Below are 17,895 nucleotides of genomic sequence, written 5' to 3' on the forward strand. Positions count from 1 at the left end.
CTTCCTGATTTTAATGGAAGTAAATTCCCATGATAGGAGGCACACCCACATTTAACTGAAGGTACACAAATAACTTTCCAAAGTCAAATTCAAGTAAACATAGAAGTATGTACTCCACAGAAATACTCGGGCCTCTCCCTTAATACAATCAAAAGTTAACTGTAATCATGTAAAATTCATTTTTTAAAGTGTTAAAAGTAAATTCACAATGAATTTGCATTCCGAATGGCATCTAGCACACCATTCTACAAATATCACCATCATCTGTGTCAGAGACAAAGATCTATATTACAGTCCATAAGAATACAAATTGTGTCTTCTCTAAATGGGATAAATTCCTTAACACAAAGTGTTTTGCTTTGCAAAAACTGGATAAAAATCACATGATGGCAAAGATAGAAGGCATGTCAGAGAACATTTGTTCCAGGCCCTTATTTCACAGATTAGGAAAATGAAACTTGGAAGAGCATTTAATGTATGAGAATTAAATTTTTAAAAATGACCCTCTGGAATCACCAATAGTAGGGAAAACATTTAGTTCTATCTGGAGCAAAGTATCTTATTGCACTGGGCCACATATATACTGCCCAGGTTTCCTGTGATAAATGACATACCCCAAAGAGATGACCAGATGATGTAGTCAGTTAGAGAACAACCACAAAGAATAAAGAGAAATTGAACCCATATTATGGAGTTTCTTTAGAACCATGTTCTTAAATAAGCTAACTCTTCATGTATTACAGATATTAAGAGAAATATACCACAGGAAAACCAGTCAGTAAAACTTACCATCACATTCAGAAGAGATTATAACTCAATATTTATAATGACATTTCCATGAGAGTTGATGTGGTTACTGTAGAAAGATTACAGATGGAGAAAAGAAGATAGCCTAGGACAGAATTTGGAAAATACCTCCAGTTAAGAAGCACAATCTGGATGAAGAGCTAGCAAAGCAAACTGAGAAGTAGATGGAGGAGAGCTAGGAGAGAGAGAATAGACAACAGTGACAAATGCAGTGGAGACAGGCCTACAACAACAAAAATACCTTCAGAAAGGGAAATTAAAAGATTATTGGTAACTTGGGAGAAATCAGTTTCATTTAAGTGATGAAGTTACAAAAGGTTGGAGAGCTGTCTGTCCAGAGGAGAGAAAGTGGAAGCAGCAAATAGAGACAGATTTTTCAAGGAATGTGGTTGAGAAAAGGAACAGAAGAATCCAATGAAAGGTGTTTTGTTTTTGCTTTTGCTTTTTTAAAGACAGGGAAAAGATGAAAATTAAAGGGAAAGAGGAAATGACTCAAGATGCAATCTGCTAGAGGAGATAGGAAAGTATAGTTTCAAGCACATATAGAGGGGAACTGTCCTTGACAAGCAAGGGCCACCTCTTTGTCAGGGAACAAAGAAGAGAGAGTGAGAGGTGATAGAAAGGAGTTTGAGTCAAAGAGAATGTTAAAAGGGGCACTCAAGCTTAAGGGACTTAATTTTCTGAGTTAAAATTAAAGTCCTCAGCTGAGAGAAAGAATGAAGAATTGTGGTGGGCTGCAGGCAGGAAGACAAGGTTTAAAATAGTTTTTGTGAGGCGTGAAACAGGGACTCAACTGGAGAGAAATGGAAGCACTGCCTTGCTGCAGTGAAGATCCACGTGAAATTGGGTAAACTGTTAATGTACCTGGGTCAGCAGGGTTGTAAGGCTTTCTCTGCCACTCTGTATAAAAGAATAAAAGCAGCAAATGATGGCAGTGACCTTCAGGTACAATTTGGTGATGGATGGGTTCTGATATGGGGGAAGGTCTTCAAAACAGATGACAATGAAGAGTAAAAATGAAAAATCATGGGGTTGAGGTTATAAAGGGATGAAAATGACATCAGAGCAGGGTAGGGCCTGAGAAAGTATGGAGAAGTCTAAGTAGAGGAACATGGGGGCATGTGGTATTAGGATAAGGCAATATTCTAGTTTCTAATCAGGAATGTAGGAGACCCTTTGAGTAATGGTCATATTTGGTGTGTGAGCATATACTCTAGGTGTAGGCCTTGGAGATTTAAAGAGGCTAAGGAATCAAAAGGCTACAGAGTGTAAGGGAGATGTGAATATTAATTATATGTTTCTCACACATATACCCGTATGTACATGAATATTTAAGTCATTTACTTTCTTAACAGATTCTGAGGAGACAAATGTGATAAACCATATACTGAACTCCTTAAGAAAGGAGGGAGAAGGGCAGAGATTATTATACTAGAGTTGCCATAATTTGAATTGAATAGAACATTGTGATTGTATGGACTTCAAGGGGAAAAGGAATGGTTTAAAAATAGTAAATCTGAAAGTAGCAGTAACAAGCAAGTAGTCCAACTTCCTCTTTGGGTCCAGTATGCCACAGAGTATGAGAAAAGGTGCAATCAATGCTGCAGAGGATAGTAGAGTAAAAATGAGCCACATCTCTGTGAAATCTAGTGGACAGAAAGACCATGAGAAAAAGAGGTCCAGAATCACACTGGTTTACTATGGATAGGAAGCTCAAAGGAAACAAGGGAAGGGCTACCTAGTATGGGTGTGGGATTAAAATAAGAATGAGAAGGATGAAGATGAGAGAACAGAAACAGAGAGTTGGGGATGGTTTGCTCCTACATGGCTAGTTAGGAATAAAGAGAAAAGGTGAAAGAGCTACAGGGTAGTCAGTAATAGGTGGCAAGTAAAACTCACATTCTCCAAGCAGAGGAATTGTTCATATCCCATACTGTTCTCTCCTAAATTGTACTTGTCAAAATCTACTTCTTGTCCCAATTACTCTGATTTTGCACTAATATTAACTCTGAATTTAGGATGATAAAAAATTAGAAAAGATTTTAGAAAAATCTAGTCAGATGATTTAATTGCAAAGATGAAAAAACAGAGGCCCAGTGAGTGCAGTGAATTGCCTACTTTTACAAGTTAAAAGTAGCAGAGCCAGCATTTAAATTCATATCATTTTTGAAAGAAATGAATAATAAACAACTCCTGTTCAACCTCACCTGACATCCATCAACTTGGCAGACACACAAAAAGGGGGAAAGATATATGTTGGAAGAGCTGTAAGAGAATAGGTACACTGCAAAATGATTTAGAACTATGTCCAAACTATTAAATTGTGCATACCTTTTGAACCCAGTGATACCATTAGTAGGTCTATACTTTAAAGAGATTAAAAAAGGAAGAAAAAGGAAGAAAAGGACTTAAATGTGCAAAAAATATTTATAGTAGCGCTTTTTGTGGTGGTAAAGTATTGGAAACTGGGAATAAGGGAGGACATCCATTAACTGGAGAATGGTTGAACAATTTATACTATTATATGATAAGAAATGATGAGGAGACAAGTTTCCAAAACACAAAGATAGACTTGTATGAACTAATTCAGAGTGAACAGAAACAGAAGAATATTTTTATAATAATATCAATACTGTAAAGACAAATAACCTTGAAAGTCTTAGGAACTCTGTTCAACAAAATAACTAAGCATAATTTCACAGGATCAAGATAAAACACCTAACCAATGAAAAGTGATGGAGTCAAGAATACAGACTGAGATTCTTCTTTTGAACATGTCCAATGCAGGAATTTGTTTTGTTGGACTTGTCACTTTGAGATTTGTAACAGGGGTTTTGTTTTTCTTACTTTCTCAATTAGCAGAAGCAAGGTACAAGTAGGGAGTGGAAGGAGAGAAATGGGAAGCATAGAATAAAAATCTGAAAATAAAATTTAAATTAAAAAAAAAAATCACACAATCTTACTCCAAATCTAGTAGTATCTCAATTATATTTAATCCATACCTCATCTGCTTCAAAAACCTTCAAAAATCTGACTCCAATCTCTCTTCCTGATCCTAGTTGTTCACAATTTTGTCATGTCTTTTCCCACTTCTTCTAAGTAACAGATCCTAATATCTAGAACACAATTCCTCCAGAATTGCCTACTGAATCTTCTTTTAAGTTTATACTCTGCTGCTATCTCCTCCCCAATCCATGGCCGATTCCCCTAAATAAAAAGGATCTCTAACTTATTTTACTTTGTCCTTATAAAACATAATCATAAATATGTGTATTTGTTTGATATCTTTATTATGCCATTAGCACTTTGAAGGGGAAAGCAAGGTATGTGCAAAGGGAGGGATGGAATAACTCAAAGCACATGCCATCATATTTTGCCCAGAGTAGGAAGCTAATAAGGCTTGTTTCACTTCAAATGTCAATTCCTAGCTGAGAAAAAGGTTTACTAACAATACATATCCCAACACAATCACTTAATTCTCGATTTAACTGAAAATATGTCCAAATTTCATCTTTTAACATTCTATAATACTAAACTAGATTAAAAAATCATATCCCCTGTTTTCAAAGTGATCGCTAAGCATCAAAAGAAAAAATAGGCCACAGATATTTTCCTAGATCTCTATTTGTTCTTCAACTACAAATAAAGCATAAAATTTAATATCCAATTAGAAATACAAAGTATATCTTGCTAAAAGTTATCAACTATTTCAGTAACATAAAACTGGGGAAGAGGGAATTAGGAGTTAATAATGGACCAAATTTTAAAAATGTAAAATGTTGATGAGTCAAAAATTCAGAATAAGAAATTTTTAAAAGTTTATTATACAGCTAAAACAATATCATCTTAACAGCTTTAATTTCATCCTCATTTTTGCTACCCCAAACAAATAGAAATTTCATATTAAGGGAGAACTGTCCTTTATGTGTCTCCTGTGTCCACATGGTTAGGAATTCCTGGAGAGGCACTGCACTGAGGCCCTTACAGTTTTCATATCTCTTCCCCAGCTTCATAATTTAAACCCATTTCCACCTCCTCTGCCCAAATGAGTTTATTCAGACCTTCTGACTCTTCATGATCTCCTTGGAGGTTTTCTTGGCAAAGATATTGGAGTGGTTGCCATTTCCTTCTCCAGTGTATCCCAATTTTTCTTATGAGGAACTAAGGCAAATAGAGGTTAAATGACTTGACAGGATCACAAAGTCAGTAAGTGTCTGAGACTGGATCTGAACTCGGGTCTTTCTGGCTCCAGAACTCATAGCATTAGCTATCCACAATATCTGCTGCTAAAGAGTTTCTGGGAGAAAAGCAGCAATTCAAAGGACTTCCTAATTCTACATTTACCCCGTAAAGGGGAGGGTAGGGGGGAAGAGAGAGGGGAGGACGGAGGAGGGAAGGCTTGTGGAGGATAGAAGAAAGCCAAAACAAAGAGAACAAACATGTAGGCCCTTTGTGAACACAGAATTTTGCCATAGTTAGCTCCCCAATAATTTTTTTTTTATTTTCCTAAATATTAAAAGTAGAAAAAAGCATTTAAGGCTACAGTGACAGTTTTTGTTCTAACATTTTCTTTGATGTGTAATATTGATCAGGGCAAGATATGTCTATCTGATCTATTAAAGTAATTCGGAAACATTAAATAATGGAAATAAACATTTCTGAAAAGAAAAATGGCAATTTTCCAATACTCACTTCTAGTAAATCTGAAACAATTGGCAATATTTCAGGATTACAGATATCTATGGAATCATCGCGATATGTCTTCTTTTTATAACAGATATTACCCAAATGTAATATTGCTGAGAGAAGAGAGAAAATCCTGTAAAACAAAAATGATACAAACCTAAGTTTTGATCATGGACTATTTTTCTAAAAACAAGCTCCACACTACTTCTTGCCAAGTCCATTTCATTTAAACCATAGAGCAAATAAAACAACCTAGAACAAATTTTAAAACTCGATTTCAAATAAAAAATTAAATGAAACATCTTCAGAGTGAACTCTTTCTTATACAATGTTTAAATACATAGTGTCTTATATAAATAATGTAGATTAAAGATTTGGGATGTTTTTGTTTTAAAGACTATGGAGTCAGAGAGAAAATGTTTCCATTAAATAGACATTAAATTTCTGGAATGATGAAAATAAAATAATTTAAAACATGGCACCCTGTTTATCTAATATTTGAAAATTCTGTTCAGTTACTATTGTAAGAGAAAAAAGGCAGAAATTCTGATATCAGAATCCTTTGACAATCCATTTCTAATTATATGTGAACTCCTGCACATCCTTTTGGGACACTGCTACTTATTGTATAAGGAATATCTTATGGAGAACAGGAAGAGGAGGAAGAGAAAAGAAAGAAAAGGAAAGCAAGCACTTCTAAATTATAATAGGTAATGAGTAGAAAAGACTTTTAATTGTTGTGTGCTTTGGGGGTAGAAGGGAAGAAGAGAAACTATGGGAAAGAGAAAAGTACAAAAAAGGAATAAAAAAGAAAAAGAAAAATCAGGGTACTAAGCTTATCAAAGGTAATAATAAAACCACAAAGTAGTTGTAGCACTAAACAATCTTAGAAATCCTAAGGCTTTAGAATCCAGGTTTTCTAACTTTCAAATTAAGACTCTCTTCCTATTATCCCCATTTATAAAGACTTTCATAAAAACGAACGCCAACTGCTCAGTAGTCTAGGAAAATCCAGCCTCAACATACTTATTATGACTCAGCTGGGGAGCAGAAAGAAAAGACATTAAGTAAGACTTCTTCAGGGACTGAAAGAAACAAAATCCCATCCCCACTCAAAAAAGCCCCCCAAATTCAAAACCAAACATCTATTTTAGCTTCAGTCAGGTAGAATAATAGTATAAGAAACAAGATGATAAGTTTCCTTGAACATAAACACTACTCATTTGTGGTGTTTTTCTTCTTTAAAATATAATATGAAGGTTCTCTCTGGGACCAGGTTTCTTGGGGAGGTTTTCTGGAGAGAACCTTAATATCAGTTCAGATCAATAATCACCCCAAATGCAGCCAGGTGTTAAAAGTTCAGATCTTTTATTGCTTCCTCCAAAATAGCCTGGTTAATTTTTCTTAGAGGCCTATCTTTCTGCTTGGTTCCAAGAGTTCTTGCAGTTATCCTTTGCCTCTGCTTTCTTCAGCCTCCAGCCAGCACAATGGTGGAAAATGGAATGAATCTGACTCCACCTCTTAGAGTAGGCTTATGGGTTTATGGGCTTCCTCCCAGAGTGCTCTTCTCCGACCCCTGGCAATGTTCTGACATAACTAACTTGAAGCTCTAAGAGCTTCTATATATATGATCTCCCAAAGATTGACTCCTTCTTCTGGAGGCAGGGATTAAGGGAGGTGTGAATTCACAAAGTTACAAAATTAACTTTGTGAACCTCCCATACTTGTGAACTCCAAGGAGTATTTAAATACTTCTTGATTATATGATCTCTCTCAAGGTATGAACACAAGCATTGTATCAATTCCATTGAGTTAACACTAGGATTCTAACATCTCCCTTGAGTAATCACCTTGTTTCAAGTAGAGTTAACACTAGGATTCCAACACTCATTAGTCAATACTTTAGAATCCCTCAGGCTCTGCATTTCTACCACTTTCAGACCTGTTAATCTTCAATGCCTGAGATATTTCTGCAATCAGGATTTTTTCCTTCCTAACCTCAGGATGCCAAGTACCACAGAGAAGAAACAAAGCAACTTTAAAACAAAGTGACTTGCCTAGGGTCATACAGTTGTTAAGTGTCCAGTGTCTGAGGCCACATTTGAACTCAGGTCCCCCTAATTCCAGGGCTTATGTTTTATCCACTGTACTACCTAACTGCTCCCCAAATGACATATTTTTCAAAGGTAGTTCTTACTATTGCTTCTAAAGGGATAAAGTATTAAAAAAATTGTTTAAGAATTTATCAAATGAACTCACTGTCTACGAGTCTTGGGAAGAAATCCCACCATTTCCATTGCCAGCTGTAGTCTTTCAAAATCATGCTTCAAATCTTCTCCATCAACAGAGGAACAATCCTGCTGGTTTAAAATATAAGAAATCAAGATTATCTATTTGATTCAAAACTAAATATAACTGTTGCTTATATGACCGAATCATAATCTGAACACCAAAAATTCACTATTCTCAATATTTTACTTATTACAAATCAGATAAATGATGTTGATAATATCAATAACTCTTTTCTAAAGTATTTTGACATTTAGATTGTTTTAGAACAACTATAAATAAGATCCTTATCCATTCCTTTATCCATTATAAAGGCATATTTCTATTTATGTGCCAAAATCAAAGACATAGTGCACTGTTTAGTTAATCCACTATTTCTGGGCTCCTAATGTAAGTGAGCAACCAAATAAAGGATGAGTAACAATAAGGATAAAGTTATATGTGCAAACAAGAGCAATTTTCAAATGATATATACTCTAATGTGGCTAAAAAAGTCTAGAGTTCCACAAAAATGATTATTATGTTAGCATAATATTTCCATTTAACTTTCCTAAGTAATAAAAGGGAACTTTATTCCAAGTTGATCAAAGTTGTTTCTTTATAATAAAATAATTCATTGATTTTATCTTGGAATAGCTCCATTATTGAAAATTATCCTGCTTTGGAAAACTAAGAACGACTTTAAGAATTTATTTTGCCATAATAAGACATGTAGTTGTTCAATTAAATACTTGGAGATTTGAATGCAAGAATGAGTGGCATGTTTAAAATGTATGAAATCTTTAGGGAGAAAGAACCCTATCTATAAATGAGAGACTATAAATATACAACAGAAAATTATTTATGTCTTAAGAATTCAAGTGTTTTGTTTTCCTCATAATTCTTAGGGAACCTTCATGCTTCCCTCAATAATTATTTTTTTTCATTGAAAATTATCTATTCAAGTAAAAACAGAAATGAAAAAAAGTTACTTGGCTGCTTTGATGGTAAACTTAGAACATATTTTTTCATCTTAAAACTTCTATGTGAAAAACACTTATTTTATAATCCCAAATCAAATGAATATTATATGCTTCCAATGAAATAAACAGAATGATAAAGAGATGAAGATTCTTTGGCTTTTGGCTTGACTTTTTAATCAAAAGGAATGAATAGTGAAAAATAAAAAGTAAATGAATACTTAAGACTTAAAATATGACAAATATGAAGACTATAAACAAATATGGAAATACTAATATGAAGCAATTTAGGATGAAGGAAGAAAATGAACGGAACTATTTTCAAAATGAGAGCAACCAAATCTAATAAATATAAGAACTACTTAAAAGGACAGAAAGGTACAAAATAGATATTATAATATAGATATTATTTTGTTATAGTACATAAACATATGTAATTCCTCTTAATTAAGATTATATAATGTAACAATTTTATGTGTAATGATTGCTTTGTATATATAATAGTATTAGTTGAGTTAAGAAGTTACCAAAATTATTATCATATACTTGTGATACTCATTCAAAAACACTAAAAAAAAAAGGGGGGGAAAACAAGCCAGCATTTCCATTATCTTAACTTTGAAAACAAAATTATCTCAAAGAACAGATTACTATAATAGAAAAGATAAAAACAATCATGGCTATACTACTACTCTATATGCTCAAAAGATAACTGATATTATCACCTCATGGTCTCAACAGAAATACAGTGATATTCTCTTATTTTCACATATGGTTAGCTTAGATGACTTCTAATGGTCCTACCAACTCTAAAGAGCTATTTTTCAAGGAAAAAACTTAAATATGAAGTGTCAGAACTATATGTTCTGCAGCATCCAAAATTACATGACATTTATCTCTTAAGTTCAATGATTATCAGTTTCCTAACCTATAAAATAGATAATCTTAAAATTTCCTCTAAGCTCTAAATCTTTAATTCTGTGAATCTTTTATTTTAAAAAACAGCAAAAAGAAATAGTAACATTTTACTAAACAAAAACACTTTAATCTTAATTTTTATAAACAAAGAAAATGTTCATTTCCAAGAAGACTGACAAGTGACAGTAAATCAATGTTTTCAAATGTGCATACAGCAAGTACAATGTGTATAGCAAGTTTAAAATATGCATATGGCAAATACAATGTATATTAATATATGATTGGCACAGAAATGACAATCATTTTCAAATAAATAGTCTTTATGTCATGCATTTGTCTAAAAAATCTTGGGAAACACTAATCTTTCTAAGTTCTATTTACTGATTTAAAAATAAATTTTAGAAAATTACAACTTGGTAAATGGAGGAAATGTTAATTTATTTAATCCAATTACCTTTCTTAAGACTTTGGAATTTCAACACATAGATGTCTACTTAGAAACAAAGGAATCCCGATTCTTCTAAGTGAATTTTAAAGTTTATATTTAATTTTAGATAAACTCTATTACTTAGTAGGTTAAATTCTACTTCTTTAAAAGCCATATTTGGAAACTGCAAATGAAGAACTTTCATTTGTCAGAGCTGAAGGCAACATTCAAAATATTAGTGATAATTAAAGAAGTATAACTAATAAAGAAAAAAGCAGTAATTGACAAGCCTTGATAAAGTTCTGCTTAGGACCTTTATGATATAAATTTAATTATTTTAACTTACTTTTGAAATTGCTATATCTAATGCTGAATGCTGACAGATTCATGTACAACAACTATGATTACATAGCACTTTAAAATGGCATAAAATTACCACAATAACCAACATTACTACTTAATGTTTTATGTTACACTCATCAAAAACACTTATTACATAGGCAACATCTTCCAATATTTATCTCTCCAAATCTCTCTATCCACCCCTTCTACCCTCTCACATCTCCCTCTCTCATCTCTTTCTTTCCCTCTTTCTCCCCAATGTGATGTGAGTATGTGTGGGTATCACCTTGCCTCCCCTCACATATATATGTATATTGTATATATAAATATTTGTTTCTATTTTGTCCCATTCAAAATATCAGCTCCTTAAGGAGGCAATTTGTCTTTGACTTTCTTTGTAGTATAAGAGGATTACAGAATATCTGCTTCTGCATTTAATCTGTTATGATACTGTTTTGGTTTGTCTATTAAGAAAATCCAGTTTCATGCAGATATGCAAATTGGAAAGAGAAGAATTTTTAACAAGAAAATAAAATATTATGAAAATAATTTTGACCTTAAGGATCTCCTGAAAAAGTCTAAGGAATCCCCCTTCAATTTCCTGAAGAAACTACTTATCAGTACTTTGTCAATATAGTTTTTATCTGATCTTCATAAAATATAATTATTTAAAACTTTTTTGTAATTTGCATTTTTATCAATTTAATCCATTCTCAGTTAGTTTGAATTAATGGGGGAAAAAGAGTTAGCTAAGCAATATTAAGAGCACTTAGTATGGTGCCTAAGGAGCCTATGGAATCTCCCCCAAGAGGAGGTGTTAAGTTTAAATTCAGTTATCTGACACACATTGTATGTGGAACCCAGTGTAAGTTATTTAACCACTCATTCCCACAGGGAACATGCTAAAGAGTATAAACTATGAAGAAGGTGAAGACCTACATTGGTAGAGGGAGTTTTCTCAGCTGGCTTTCTCTCACATGAAGATTCTCAATACCAAGGAAATAGCAGATCAAGTCCAAAATAAAACAGCACATAAGCAATGAGTAGTTATGATTTTCTCACTAAACGAATGAAAAATTTGCTCTCTCACTTTGAATAATTTTTAGCACTATACACTTACTCTAAGTGGAATATAACACAAAATGTTAATATTTCTGTTAAGATTTGTTAGAATGTATTGAAGAAGTTGGATAGCTTTAATTGAGCCCTATTACAATTTGACTAATACACTGAATCTTTTAATCCTTTCAGAAATCAGTGTAAAACATTTAAGAAACAATAATAAAATCACTCCATAAATTTTTCTTCATGAAATGTGGGTAATGCTAGAATCATTTTTAAGTCTTTGAAATAAACTAGATTTTTAATAAATAGAAAAGTAACCACAAACAATCAGGATTAAAACAATGCAATCTAGAGCAAAGAAAAATGAAGGGACAGAGCACACAGATGAATAACTAGAAGCATATTAACCAAAAGGATCTTATTTTAAACTTTTGACATCTGAATTGTTTCCACAGGTCAGGAAAAAGAATAATATTACTTTTCCTTTCTTCATCAATTTTCTTTTGTAGCAATTTGCCCTCAATTAACATAACAAACAAGCTAAGTCTTTAAAGAATTGCTTGATTTTATGCTCAGAGCCCAAAAAATTATGATTACTGTCAGTTCATTCTGATTTTCTCAGGGCTGTGTTCTGAAATTTCACTAAAATTTTTTTGAAAGAAATATTAAATTATTTTCTCTCAGAACTAAAAAATAAACAGGACCAAAAAGTGATTTGAGTTTATTTTTAAAAAACAGAAAATTAAAGGAATCTTACATTTTAACAGATCAAATTTAATCATTACCCAAATATGAATTTGTGTTCTATTAAAAATAATTCACAGATCTTTACATACACACGTGTGCACAGACACATACATGCACAAACAAAATTCTGATGAAAAACCAGGTTAAAAATTAAGCACAGGATTGTAGTGCATCAGTAGAGTAATACCCATTTGGCTTCATTTTAAAGGGAAAAAAAACTAGCAGTGATTATATAAATTACTTCAATTTTGTTATCATTTAACTTAAATTTAGTTTCCATTAGACTGAATGATTCAAAAATTAAAATCAATCTAGTTTGTAGAAACATTCATTTAATTAAAATTTAAAAATTCCACCATCATAAAATATAGCAACTTTGAGATCATCTAAAAAACTCATGATCTTGGTCTTTAAATGCAATTGAATCTAGACTGAACTCTGGCTTTAAGAATTAACTAAGAAAATTCAGATAGGTTATTAGTGGTATAATTTCAAGCATGTAAGAATACACAGCAAGTAATCTAAACTATTATCAATTGCTCAAGTTCTAATTTTATACATTTAATTCCCAAAGTTGTAAATTGTGAGATGATAATCAAATGAGCGAGGTAATACCCTTCACCAGCAACACAGACTACCTGTGTACTTGTACTGACCGGCTCAGAGTCATAGTAATAATCATCCCAGCTCTGTCTGAGGGGTTTCTTTGTCATCTGAAAGTAAGGCAAATCCAGTTAGGAAAAGATAAAGAAGTACAACAAATTTTCCTGACCATCTTTTAAATTAAGTAAGCATGTAGCACAGCTACAAGCAACATAAAAGAAGATTTTGCATAGTAAGACTGAAATAAGATATTTAAGAAATATTCTGGAAAATCATTCATTAAATTATCAATATTTGCTCTTATACTGATTTTTATAAAAAAACATACTTGAGTTACAGTCTGTCCAAATAACAGATAACAGGAGGATAGCTTTTTAAAAAAATTACAAATTCTAAGATTAACTTAGTTTTAGTGGTGTTTGTCTCTAAAAATAATAAATAGTAAGTAAAGGAATAAATTGTTAAACCATAATTCAAATGGGTTATTTCAGAAATCCAAAGAATGGCTGTCCCAGAAATAAAATTATGACCTTCCCCAAAAAATACCACTTAATTTTAATTAATAAAAAAGCTCTAAGTACTACAAAGAATATAATCATCTTTAACATTATGAAAGACCATGCTAAATTTTTTATTTCAAAATTAATGTCCATAATTACCAAGCTGACGTGCTACTTGCATTGCTATAACTACATCCTAAAACACCTATGTTGCTAGCAAAGTAAGTTATTTGCTTTAGAGGTAATTATTCTTTTAACTTAAATAGCAAGCTTTTCCTTACAGATCCCTATATGACTCAGGGAACATTAAGCATGAAAACTTTAATCTTTTCTATTAGGATGTTTAAATCCTAAATAGGACAGAATTTATTTTTATATATGACAATCATAAAGAGTGAAGGATACCTAATTTTATTTTATTAACATTTATTAAGGGCATTTAAGTATTCTACTTAGTCTTTGCAATCATTCTGCTGAGGGGAAAATAGTTTAAATCTGCTCTGGTAAAAATAATTTCAGAGAAAGATCTAAAATTTCCAAATGCCTTATAATTGATGGATTTCATTTTGATTTAGGAGTAGATCTGTTATTTTGTTAAGCTAATCATACTAGGAATATGTCTATCTATAAGTATACATAAGCACACATTAGTAGATCATTTATATATATATTTATATCAAGAAAAAATAATTAAGCATGAAATCATGCAAGGAATTAGATACTAAAGACCTGTAAATATATAAATTACACTTTACATGAAAACTTGGCAAAAGATGATTAGTAACATTATTAGTAACAACACTCAAACAAATAACAAAACCTTAACAACATAAGAATTTTTTTCTACATGAAAAATATGCAAAAGCAAAATAATATGAATCCCCTTATTTCAGACATTAAACCTAAGAGATTAAAAATATGTAGAAATGTATCAGATTTGACCCTATAAATTTTATAAAAGTAGGATTTTAACTATTACACTCAATAACTGTTGCCTACATCAAAAGATAAACACTGGTAAAAACTAAGTGCATTTATAACAATACCCAACATGTCAAAATGCCTTCCTTCTCTCCAAGTCCCACCTGATTGAGATAATGATACTCCTCAGGCTGCTTAAGGTGAAATGCTGCCCTCTCCTCTTCACTTGCTCCTGCCAGTAAGTAATAGAACACATGGTAGTTCCTGTCATAAAAATGAATAAATAATAAAAATTTGTCAGTAGAAAAAAACATATTTAGACATTAAATGATGTAAAAAGAATTTCTTTATTATTGAGAAGAGTTTAATAGCAAAGAAATCACATGCTCTTTAAATGTTAGATAAAATTTACTGGTAAAACTGTATGGAACAGGTATTTTTTGTTCATTTATGGCTTGCTTCATTTTTCTGATATTGGATTAAAATTCAACTATTTAGTAAAACAATTTGAAATTGTTTGAGAAAAGACACTTTTAAACTAACAATTCTGCTGTGCATTCATGTCAAAGGAAGAAACTTTGTAGTAACAAAAACATATGAACTGATGCAAACTGAAGTAAAAATAACAAGGGGAATTAAATATACAGTGAACATAGTATATAAATGAAAACAAAACTAAAAGTCTAACACTAATAATAGTATCCAATTCCAATCTTAGAAAAAAGCTCCTTTTCAGAAGAGAGATGGAAAGAATCAACATAAAAATGAGGTGTATACAGAAACAAACCATAGCTAAGAATAATGATTTTGCTTAAATATCTTGCTGTGCTAGAGGAAATAAATGGCAAGGAGAATGTGGAGATGTTAAAGACACAGAACTAGTATGAAAACAAAAGGTATCATTAAGATTTTTTTTTAAAGTATAATTTATAGAAGGACATGGACACAATGAGCAAACCTTGGAAGAAAATTAACAGCAACCAACTTCTCACAAAAAGAATATAGATCTGTCATGTGGGAAGAATGATGTATATAGCAAAGAAAAAGTCCATGCAATGGTAACTAACAATGTGACGAAATCAAAATCTCCTAACCCATTTGATTTCCAAGAATGGACAAAAAAGAGTAGGGACAAGTTGTACACAAGAATATTTAAAAGCTCTTTTCTTCCAGAAATCTACCTTGGTGTTCAGGCACCAAGCAGAACACAGACTCCTCTCAACTGAAGCCTGAGTGACACAGGGGCAGAAATGGATAGTTGGAACCTCCACAGGAAGAACAAACTACAAGAACCAAATCAAAGATCCACTAAAAATACTAAAAATGTGTGTCCTAGTTCTGCTTATCTTTTCTGTACTCTCTCTTATTTTATGAATTGCTCTACAGTCTTCATTTTTGTCATTTGTTAAAATACAATAAAATTGCATTCTATTAATGTCTTTTTTTATTACTATACCCCTAATTATGATTTTTCTACTTTTTCTGTATCATTAAAAAAAAAATGTATACACCTCTTTTCCCACACGAAAAAGAATTTCAAAAAAAAAGTCCAGGGGGAAAAAATATTGAATTCAAAGAGTCTAAATAGTTTTATGGTTTTCTTTTTTTTTTTTTAAATAAATATGAAGTTGCTTTTCCAAAAGTTGCTTATCTCATATGAAAGTTCTGTTGATTGTAGAATGCCATGCCTATTTTCTCCCCAGTTAAGTTAGCACTGAATTCATAATTTTTAATTTAAAAGGATTGGAAGAATTATAGGATTGTAGATCTAAAGTTTGAAGGACATAATACTACTAATATAGCCTTTTGATTTTATAAATAAATAGGTTGAGGATGAAGAAGTTAAATTTATCTGTTCACTGTACAGATAACAATATATTACATTATTTTTTTCCCATTTTATTCAGCCCTGAAGGGCTTATTACCCATTTATATTAAAACATATTAAATATGTTAAAGTCTGACAACTCTTAGAATAAACTGCTATCCTGTAATTCCTCCTTGCAATTTTTATCTCTTATTCACCAATATAAAGCAACATTCACCAATATTGCTAATTCTGTGACATAGCCCTTGTTATCTATCTAACTGCTAATAGATCTGGAGATTAGTTTGGGTTTTTTATTTTTATTTAATTTTTTTATTCAATTAACTCAGCAAAATCATGTACATTGGGCCTCTCCAATTATTTAATTCATTATTTATACTTCTGTTAAAATTGTTTTTATAATACTCTCGATGCCCCTCTTGCAAAATCTTGATATAGGTATTACTCAAAGATTTTTTTTATCATTTTTATCATAATTATATTACTTTTCATATAAATTTATTCTGAAATTTTTTACTGATATGCAAAACATCTTGTATTTTTATTACTCTACTGCTACAGCAGTTTTTTATTTTCTTCAGTTTAAAAAGGTACCCTTATAGCACTAGCAAACAATAATGTTTTTTTTTTTCTTTCAGTTTATTCCTCTAATTTCTTCATCTTGCCAAGAGATAAAATAAACATTTCTAAAACAGTGTCAAAAAATGATGGTGGCAAATGTACAATATTCATATTCTTAGGGGGAAAAGTCTATTACTCCTTAACAAATTATGTTAGTTCACAGTTTCAAAAGCTTCTGCAGCTTCTGCAGATAAACTCTGCAGTTTATCATTATCTTTTGGTTTCTATGAAGTTTATTATTGATATAATTACATTAATTGTCTTCTAATTGTGAATTACCTTTGCATTTCTGACCTAAATCCTATTTGCTCCAAATGAATAATTTCCTTAACATATAATTGTCATTTATTTATCAATATTTTAGTATTTCTGCATCATTTCTCATTAAAGATATAAATTAACACACACATGCACACACTTATGTATGTATATGGTTTTCTGATTTTAAATATGTTACTCCAAGTATATATTAGGTGTTGGGGAGGAGGAGACATAAGCATATCTTTAATCCAGGTCTTCTGACTCTACTTACAGCAGTTTCTATATACTCTACCATGCTACCTCTATACCATTAATGAGAAAGGATGCAAAAATACTTAAATATCGGTAAATTTGTGTAGTATACATATATGTTAAGTCACATGATTTCTATCTCAAGCAAAGGATTTCTCTAATAAGAGATGGGTGGTACTCTATATAAAGGGACTTCCCACACTGAGAGGAACCCATGAAAACAAAATCACGATTTTTTAAAATATAACTTTGTATTTATTAAGATCTGATTTGTATTTTCCTTTGTCTGTTTTATCCCTTATGTGTCCATCAATCAGAACTATATGTGCTTCAGATAAAGAGTAATGGAAAATTTTTTTTCTATTTGGAAGCAGTTTATAATAGCATGAAGGCTGAACATGGCAAATTAACATGTGAATTCAAATAGTCCTGGTAACATTTTATCTGCAAATTCATTTTGGGACATCTCCTTGATACTTTAACAATTGGTTATTTAATGTATATGTAAATAAATGTCTTTTTTCAAAATTGTCACATATATTCCAAGTTTCATTGACTATATATCTAAGAGTATTTTGATTTCATTTACATTATTACCCTTTTAACAGATTTTTATCAGTACTAAGCTATTAGCTCATATATTTCCTCTAAAAGCCGCCAAACATTAAG

General features: G+C 31.6%; 1 protein-coding gene across 1 annotated transcript in view; it reads right to left on the bottom strand.

Moving 5' to 3' along the window:
- The window catches only part of MYO9A (myosin IXA), a 289,464-nt gene that overhangs the window by 173,485 nt on the left and 98,084 nt on the right, over positions 1–17,895 (bottom strand). Inside the window, exons 5-8 of the mRNA XM_051981925.1 lie at positions 14,429–14,528; positions 12,897–12,953; positions 7,753–7,850; positions 5,500–5,626 (exon numbers count right to left, since the gene is read on the bottom strand). Coding sequence (XP_051837885.1) covers positions 5,500–5,626; positions 7,753–7,850; positions 12,897–12,953; positions 14,429–14,528 — 382 coding nt within the window. The remainder of the gene's footprint in view (positions 1–5,499; positions 5,627–7,752; positions 7,851–12,896; positions 12,954–14,428; positions 14,529–17,895) is intronic.

This window comes from Antechinus flavipes, chromosome 2 (genome assembly GCF_016432865.1).
Source record: "Antechinus flavipes isolate AdamAnt ecotype Samford, QLD, Australia chromosome 2, AdamAnt_v2, whole genome shotgun sequence".
Classification (NCBI taxonomy): domain Eukaryota; kingdom Metazoa; phylum Chordata; class Mammalia; order Dasyuromorphia; family Dasyuridae; genus Antechinus; species Antechinus flavipes.